Raw genomic sequence first — 9839 nt, forward strand, 5'->3', positions numbered from 1 at the left:
TCGCACGTGCTGCGCGTGTCTGTTAGTTTTGATAGCCAGTTGACTTTGCTACTGGATCCCCATCTCCCCCCAGCAATTGACCCGTTAAATTTTTTGATAATTGCAACATTAAATTCATGAGTTCTTGGAAAAAGTTTATGTTAAATAGGTTTTTTGTCTCAAAGGGAATTTTTCATTTCGAAAATGTCAATTATGGTAGCCACACCGTTAACTAAAAAAAATAAAATAATTATTTTAGAAGATATAAGTATTTTTTCCAAATACATAATTAATATAACTTAAAACTGATCTTTGTAATTAAACTTTCAATTTCGGAGAATAAAATCCATTATACTTTTAGGGGCCGTCTTTAAAACACTTAATTCAATTATTACTTCGTGATCTCCAAAGCATCTCGGCAATTTGTAAGTTCCCACAGTCGACCAACTTCATGGATTGCTCTCTTGGGGTTGACCTTTTTCCCCTCACAATTTCATTGGGCAAATATTGTTGTAGCATTTCGTAGAGTTTGGCACAAGTGATTTTTGGACAGAATGGAAGCGGGTGCCAGCTCCTTTGTCTGTGTTTAGGTGAGGTCAAAATGCAAACATTAAATGCTTATTCAAGTTCGAGTCTCTGACTGTTTCTGTGAATAGGGCCAGGACACTATAAAAACGACCTTGCGGGCAACAAAAGGCACAGACACGATGTCTGTGTGATTGTGAAAATGGGCAGACAATCAACACTGAACAAAATAACTTAAAAACTATTTAAAGTAATATATTTCACGTTTTAATAAAACAAACATTAGTGGAAAATATATAGTTCTAATATAAGAATTTAATTAAGCAAATTTGAAAACTATCAATGCTCCATTTTTTTTACAATCACAATTGCATTTATTTAAACTTAAGGTTGGCATATTTTTTACATAGCTCGATTCACTGAGTAAAACCTTCCTCTCATGATATAAAGAATTACTAATTCTCTTAATGAGACTTAATATTTCTAAAACTCAATTAAAAAATACTTCTAATATTAAATACTTCTTTTGAAACTTTGTTTATTTTTTTGAGTGAAAGTTCAAGAGGCGTGTGTATTGGTGTGTGGGGTATGGTGGCTGAGTTGGGTACAGCATCCTTGGTTTTTGGCACTTCTTATCAGCAGTTTCGTTGCGTTGCAGCGTGGCATTTGTGTGACTTTTATGGGCGGCTTTTCAGCTGGTTACGACGCTGTTGCGATTGCTCTGTACCGCCACCCAGTCTATAAGTCACCCAGCCAGCCACCCAACCACCCATTTGCCTCCCCCTAGTTCAATCGTAGTGGTGGTTGCTGCTTTGTTTCTGCCTCAGACAAAAAAGTGTCAATTGTTTTTGGGACGAGAATTATTGACACGCCTCAACGGTGAGCGGTTCACAGTTGGTCGCTTAAACAAGTGGGCGTGAAGGAATCCCATTAAGGACTATCGCCACCCTTCCGAAGCGGCAGACAATCCTGGCCATCATCGCATCATCCATTCATCCCCGCGGCGTGTCGGCAATTTAAACTAATAATCAACGCATCAGCAAACATTGTCGTTATATTCGGAAGCCTGTGGCGTTTGGCAGTGACTCTTGACAGATTGCGAGCTCTGATTTTCACTTACGTTTTCACCAGGTTCTCAGGTGGATGGGTTGAGGGGTCAGAGGTTGAGCAATCCTACAAATGTATCTATCCATCCACGTAGCACATATATTTTGATTGCTTGAATTTCCACTACAGCCTCCAGTGCGCTAGTTAAAAATGGTTTATTTTCTCACAGTTTTTAATTAATTTTCTGCTCTTTTTCATTTATCACATTAAAGTATAGTTTTACAATCATATATTACATAAAATTGGACATGTTCTTTATGCCTTAACAAATCTAATGTACTAAAGACCTAAAAAGCAGTTTTATTGGGTTCTGAAATTTGATAACAAAAATTGCGGAATCTTAAAAAATAAATTAATCAGTGAATTAAGCAATTTATTTTAAGTAAAGGCAGTACTGCAAAAGATTTACCGAAACGTAATCTGTAATTATTTTTTTTGAGGGATATACATTCTAAGCCCTGTAACTAGCGTTAACCAAATAACAACAATCAATAAAACTTGCGATGCTGTTAATGAATATGAAATTGGGAATAATAATTTAATTTTACGCAGGTAAAATCCACGAACTTGAGATTTAAAATAACGATGAGTTCTGAAGAAAAAGCTCCATAAAATCTAGATAAAATATTTTACGGAACATTATTCAATCCACATTCAAACATGGAATATAACCGAACGAACTAAAATCAGAACCCGGAACATAACTTTTGCAGCAACCAAAGACACGCACAAATATTCGACTAACACTAGGCTCTAACATTAGGACTTTTAACTTGCGGGGCGGGGTGACCAATTGGCCGGGATTCCGGGACGAGATCTTCGGATGTGATCGGTCAGGATGACCATCCAAAGCCTCTCTATCTGGCACCCGATCCCATCCTAGACCACATGCTCTGCGGATGAGGAGGTGCCGGCGCCGAAGCGCAGTGGAGTCGGTCAAATGATGTTGGGCGGACTGGCCGTAGTGGCGACCACCGCATTCGGAGAGGACTTCTCCGACTTGACGCATCCGTAGGACGAGATGCCGGTGCCGCTGCTGCTGGGCGGGGAGGGTGGTGTTTCCGGGCTGATCAGCGGCAGGTACCGCCACGGGTGGTAGATGGAGCCGGCGTACATCGCCTGGAGGCGGGCCTGGAGGTCCAGGGCGAGCGTGGGATCCAGTGGATAGTGGGCGAGGCCGGGAAAGGCGTTCGGCAGGCGGGGCAGGGACAACTCCAAAGGCGATCCAAATCCGTACTTGGCGCTCAGAGTGGCGGCGGCCAGCTGGACGTGATGCGGATGGGGATGCGGGTGGTGCGGATGCGGTGGATATGACGACTGGTGGGGATGTCCGTGGAGATGGGGCAGGTTCTGGCCCAAAGGCGACAACTGGGGCTGCATGTCCTTGGGCGAGCCGCCGGATCCTGGACCTCCAGGGCCTAGATTACCCACACCACCGCCATTGGCACCACCATTAGCACCACCGCCTGATCCACCACCACCACCTGGCACTGGTGACTTGTTGAGCGTCTTGGGCTTGCGACGTGGCCGATACTTGTAGTCGGGATGTTCTTTCATGTGCAGGGCCCTGTAAATTGAGCAAATGTTGAAACACTGATCAAAAGATCGAACGATTTAAACTTTGATGATATCATAAAGCCAGCCATCTCTGGTCGTAAACCCCAAGAGAAGCGGAACCCTTCCATAAACTCCACGCTCGGAGATACAAAATGCACAAGTTTATGTTGTGTATTTAGCAAAGAACCTCACACTTCGATTCCAACTTCGATTCCCTTTCCGATTTCCCAGCTGCAACAATGCGCAATTGTTGACATTTGTTTGACAAAACGATAAAACCTGATAAAAGGTGTGTGTTGGGTCTCCTCCTCTTGTTTTACTTTCGCTTTTCTTTATTTTATTTTTAATTTTGTTTTCCTTTCTTCGGTCAGTTATGTCTGCGTTATCGCGGGTCCCGAAAAAATATTGTTTTCCTTATCATCGCGCATTGGCAAATATTTGTACAGAATTTTTGGTTCTTTTCATTCGATATGCTCGCTCGAAAACCCCGAATGGCCATTAGTTTAAGCCCCTTCAGACGAGCCCTGCTCATTTATAAATGTCATAAAAAGTACATAAAATTTCACATTTTCATTTTGGCAGGCCTATCCAATCAATAAAAGGATTATGACAGTGCAAACACAGAGGTTCGTCATCGTCCAAGACCTCACTATCTAAAAAGGTGTAGAAAAAACAAGAAGGTTACCCATTTACTGGCATTTCTACGTATTCTTGTTATTAATAGGGGACCAAAATGAAAGAGCTTTAACTATATTGAAAAGCTTAATAGATTATTTTCACTTTACATTTTTAACAGTTTGTAAAGACTTGATGAAAGTTATTTTTCCACTTTGCTTATATCTTAATCTTTAATAAAACGTAAATATTTTATTTTTAGTAAATGCTTTCTTTGATAAGATTAATAGTTAAATATATGCTATGGAATTTTAAGTTAATCCCTATGTATATCAGTTTTAAAACTAAAGCAAAATGAAGGTGCTAAAACTCCTTTGATAGGGTACACCATAAAGAGGTAAATAAAAAGTGGTAAAATGCAAAATGAATGAACCATTTCATGCGACGTGTCGTCTCGCTTTTGTGTGACAACTTCAATTGAAATGTTTACCCAAGATATGCCAGTGCCAATGAAATTCTGACTAAGCAGAGCGGACACAATCCCCGTCTCCAGAGCTCCACAATGCAGCAGGAGCTCCTCACAATAGGGAGCCTTTGTCTTAGCTAATCGATCAAATTTTGTGGCCAGACGGCACCGAGAGAGAATGAGCTGCCAACTGGGAAAACTGTAACCGAAACCAAGCTAGAATTTCCCATCAACCCTCCACCCTACATTCCTGACTAAGCCCACACAGAAAAAAATAACAAAATACATTTTTGTATAAAACGATGTCTACTTTTAAAACCTTTCCCGAAAGGATTTAACCAAATGTTTAAGCTTAGAATCTTGAAAAATAATTTTATAAGCATTTTAAAAACAATAGTTTTGTTAAGCAATCGTTTTAATCGGTGTTGGTAAATAATAATAATCTTTTTATTTAAAAAAAATTACAACTACTTAAAGAATGCGGAAAATAAAAAGGCCCCTTTAAAATTTAAAAAAAGGTAAGTCACTTGCTATAAAACCCAATTAAATTCAGAATTTCAATTATGATAAATACACCATTTAGTTTTGATTGGGATGTTTTAAATACCATTAATCAATGAGGAGTAAAAAATCGAATTGAAACTTCTAAGCAAAAAAATATTGATGTTCGACAAAGAGATGTTTTCTTTACATTCTTCAATTCCCTCTGTAATCCTCAACTGTCTACTTCAGAAATAATTAAAAAACCTTGCTTGTATGACTTTTCTCAGTGTACTTTAACCAGGGCCAGTGAACAGCACTTACCGCAATCGTTTTGCCTCGTCGATGAATGGACGCTTCTGTCCTTCGGTGAGTAATTTCCACTCGGCGCCCAGGCGCTTCGATATTTCGGAATTGTGCATTTTTGGATTGTCCTGGGCCATTTTGCGACGCTGCCCCCGCGACCAGACCATGAAAGCGTTCATTGGTCGCTTAATGTGGTCGTGGCTGTTGTGATGGGATCCAGAATTTTGATTCGAGTGGGCGTTCGGGTGGGAGTTGGTGGGATGATGGTGCGGGTGGTGGTGCATTTTGGGTGGCGCCACTGGGGTAGGGGCCGCTGTCGGAACGGCGAGGTCAGCTGGCGGCAAGGGTGGTGGTGTGGAGTTTCCCGATCCCGCTCCCAAACCACCGACCATTCCCAAACCCAAATTGATGCCGGGCAACTGCGGTGAGAGACTGCTGCTGTGGCTGTGATTGCTACTCCCGCTGCTCGTGTAACCATTGCTGTGGCTGTGACTCCGGTGGAGCAGCGCCGAGATGCTCGCCATGATTCCGGGGGGCACTTCAATGGTGGGGCTCCAATGGGGACCTCGATGGGGTGGCAGGTGGTAATTATCAGGTGGTACTGCTGCTCCTCGAGCTCTGAAATGCCAACGGAAATGGTATTCAATAGATATGCCTTGTTAGCTTGGGGCCCCTGTCTGCTGCCCCTGCATGAGTCATTTGATTCGACCTCTTCGTGTGGGGCAAATACTGCAAATAGTCCTCCAAAAACTCACAATGGAGTTTCTTTTACCCCTTTTAATGTGTGTTAAAGGGGTCTCAAGAAGGCGTCTGGGTTTTATGACGAATCAATACAAATATTTGGAAATTCTTTTCAAACTGGAATTTGGGACCAATTGCAAATTTCGGGGGTTTCCCCTAAAAGAACATCAGGCAAAATATGCTCCTTGTAACATTGGCATATTTATAGTTCTGATCTATAAGAATCTACAATTTTTTAACAAGATATCCTTTGACTGATGAGTTTACAGTTTTATGGAAACTTTTGTAACTTTCTCAAACCTAAGTTTATTTTCTATGTAAATTCTTATTTTTACTTCATGGAATTCTTAATCCAATAAGAAGGTCCTAATGCACAAGATCTAATCGACTAAATTTAAATTTAAACGAGACTGTATTAAGATAAATTCGAGGTTTCACAGAAAACTTCTTCAACCAAAATGGTTGGTTTAGTGCATTGATGTACGTAAGAACCAGAACGAATTTGGTTGGAAAACATTTCCGATTAAAATGTTTTGATTAGTTTGCTACTTCTTTAGTTTTATTTAGGTCTAATTTGTTGTAACTCAAACTAATTTATAAGGTTCTCAAAGCAATTTAACTATTTGATTAGTATTTTCAAATTATTTTCCTGATGGGATGATTTTGTACTTAAATTTATTTTATTAAGTAGTAGCAGATCGACTAGTTACCTGATTAGTATTTATTTTTCGTAGGATTTGATTAAAAATACAATTTTAATTTAACTACAGAACTTATAAACTTAACTCACCTTATAATTTGTAAATTCTTTATTCTTTTTATTCCGCGTTAAAGCCGCTTGAATTTGTATTCCATTAGATACTTTTCACTAAACTGATAATTTGAACAAGAGTTTATAATGCGATCGCTGTCTTTTTATGCACGCATGTTATTGGATCTTCACCGATGATCACTTATTGATTTCTTAAAAATACACAATGCTTAAATATTTTCCAAACAGTTCAAATCTTATCGAATTCCAATTTACGAACTTCCTTGAGTATCTTAACCGTCAAATTGCCGTTTTACCGTTAGTCGAGCGCAACGCGTCCGTTTCGAGTGCGCGACAATTTAGATTTGAAAACACATTCGAAAACTTGCGACAAAAACGGCAAACAAACGCAACAAAAAGGGGCAAGAAGAAGAGCAGTGGGTGTGTGTGTGTGAGGGTGTCGTGCCTCTGTAGTGGTTGGTCGCTGCTGCCGTCAAACAGGACCGAGTGGGAGCGAGATGGAGAGAGATAGAGATAGCGAGAACGAGGGGGGTTGCCCGAAAGAGCGAGAGAGAGAGCGCACTTTTTGTAGAGTTTTTTACACCTTCGCTTCGGAGGACGCGTCAACGTGGCGGCTAAGTGATAAAAATTCGCTGCTGCTGCTTTGTATCTTTGTATCTGCGTTTTGTATCTTGTTGACAATTGTCTCTGGTTTGTTTTCGGTTTGTGTGCGCGTTTGAGTTCTTGATTGCCGAACGCTGCTCCTTTTGCTCTTCGCCAGCTGATAATATCTGCATTTCTTCATTATAATCTCAATCGAAAAATACTTTTAATATTTTCGATAGCTAACAAGTAATAAGCTTAAAAAAATAACACTTAATTTTATAATTAATAAATAAAGTTATTGTTTAATTAAATTTTTAATTTCAATAGACATATACTGATGGTTTCTCTTACAAATTGATTGATAAGATAACAGACATATCCTTTAAAAAATTAATACGTTTGTAATCTTTGCTGTGCCATGCAATCCGAAAAGTTTAATAAGTTTATGTTCTTTTTTATTTCGATTGGGCTAATTCATTTTCCGGCCTTATAGCTTTCGTTAAATTTTTCACTGTGTACTAAACTTGTGTTTGCTCCCACAATCGATCGGTGGCTCATTTGGTTTGTTTGCCGCAAACTTCGGTGTTGGTTAGGTTGACCCTTTTTGTTGGCGGGATCGCTCCATTCAATTGCCCTCCTTGTTTGCCACACACAGGAAATTCCCCATTCTCGTTGTTGTTGTTGTACTAATATCGGTTTCTGTATAATTGCAACCATAAAAATCCCTTGATCCCTTAATAGAACAACCTCTATACATTTGCTAAAATATCATATAAATGACACTCTTTATATTTACGGGGTTCAACGTTCCGCCAAGGGAGCCGTTTCCTTGCCGAGTACTTAGAAATTAGTCGGATATTCTTGTGTTTACAGTGTAATGTCAACAGAAAAATATGTAATATGGCAGGGGTCACACAAGTAAGTGTTTCATTTATACGGCCGTCATCACCTTTTTTCGATCGAAATAAATTTGAATGGCGTTATGTAATTAGAGCAAGACTTATAAAAACATCAAAAAAGTCGTTAAAAAATACAATTTTAAGAACCCTTAAAGATATAATTTGAATATACTTTTGTGAATGCTCAATAATAACATTATTTTATAATAGTTTAGTTTAGACAGACAGACGGGCATACCCTTTTACTCTACGAGTAACTGTTATAAAAAAAATGTATTCTTACCTTAAGCTTGAGTCTTAAACGTTAACAATCGAATCACTTTTAAGACCTTCGCTTTGCATTCTTGTGGTATTTTTAAAAAACAACTGTTGGCGCCATAAAAAGATATCTCCCCAAGGGATTGTGTTGCGCAGGCGTCGCTCTCCAAATGGTCGTAACTTTTGTAGAGTTTCGATCCCCGCAACCCGCAACGTACCCCTCATTCCACCCCTTCTCTATGCCTTACTTCGTCAAAACAAATGCTAAGTGGGAAACGCATTTGGCGGGTTTTTCCCTTCTTCATCGCCCAACAATAAAAATGGCAGCGCTCTGGAAATGTGTGTGTGCTCCCCAAACCCCGGGCCCCCACCCTCAAACCCCTAAAATACACCCCCAACACCCATTGTCACCCCTCCTCGCACTCTTGTAACTGCGCGCATGTCGATTTCAGGCGCTTTGGACCAATGGCGTAGACAATGCTCGGGAAGTAAAGCTCTGGGAATGGGGGCCGCTGCTTAGAAGCGTTCTCAATGGTGACGCGTTTTTTATCGCTTTTTGTTTTGCATGCGAGTTGAATGCATTTTATTGGCCAAAAGCCAGAACAGAAGGGCCGAAAACAAAGGCGCCAGCAACTGGTGGTCCTTGGAACTGGAGAACATGCCTGAGGAATCGTCTTATCTTCCGCTGGCAGAGCAGCAGGATATTCGGCTCGGGGACCCCAACAATCCTTCATTTGTTCCCTCTTAATGGACATTATGGCTGGCCCTATTATGCGGTCATCTTATAGCACAATGAAGAACAGAAAGTGGCGGCATAGCTGAGTGGGTGTGCCTGCCTCCCTCTCATGGATCAACCGGTGAAATGTGGCTCAAGTAGCTAATGATATAGTACGGTTATATTCAGATAATTATTCACACAGATAAAAAATGTATATTCCTAAAAATGGGTCACCTCATATTGGGGTGCCATAAAAATTGATTAGCGCTCTAAGTACAGAAAAAATTCACCCTTCAGCATTTCTGTGGCACCTCCAATATAAAGTTTTTTTCGGGATTTCGAAAGTTATAAAAATCTAGAAATAGCTATAAGGCTAAGTCCTCAACACTGTTTCACCGACACACCCCCATTTTGCTTTCGCCTCTGCAGTCATAATTTTAGGTGTTTTTTGAAAGGACCCACCACAGGCCATCGCAGCATTGTTTGACTGCGTTTAGTTGCAATAATTTATGGCGGGGATTTTAACAGCATACCGTCGCACAAATTTTTTTGCAAACTCTGGCAGACTCCCCCTCTCTCTATCTCGTTTGTTCCCGCTTTCTTTTCGGTTTGGGTCGACCAAAAGTGGGAAATGTGCCCGTGCTAATCGTGATTTGTGTTTTAAATGAGGCCAAATGCAAAGCAGTCGAATGAGGAGGCTGATAAGGAAAAGGGGGTGGGGCTGAAAAGGGTGGAAAACAGGTAGTCACAAAAATAGTTGTAAGCTTCAAGCTTTTTCGACCACCATTTTACGATAAAAAAGTAGAAAATAAAACATCGAATCCAGAAATA

The 9839-nt window shown here is 40.3% G+C and overlaps 1 protein-coding gene across 1 annotated transcript; it reads right to left on the reverse strand.

The window, feature by feature from the left end:
- Positions 1-1771: 1771 nt before the first annotated feature.
- On the reverse strand, positions 1772-6733 carry Sox21a. The gene is made up of 3 exons (XM_017141971.3): positions 6567-6733; positions 5054-5653; positions 1772-3178 (listed from the first exon to the last, which is right to left on the reverse strand). Exons 2-3 carry the CDS (start codon positions 5557-5559, stop codon positions 2548-2550), a joined length of 1137 nt encoding a protein of 378 aa, XP_016997460.2. The 5' UTR covers positions 5560-5653; positions 6567-6733; the 3' UTR covers positions 1772-2547.
- Positions 6734-9839: the final 3106 nt, after the last annotated feature.

This window comes from Drosophila takahashii, chromosome 3L (genome assembly GCF_030179915.1).
Source record: "Drosophila takahashii strain IR98-3 E-12201 chromosome 3L, DtakHiC1v2, whole genome shotgun sequence".
Lineage (NCBI taxonomy): Eukaryota > Metazoa > Arthropoda > Insecta > Diptera > Drosophilidae > Drosophila > Drosophila takahashii.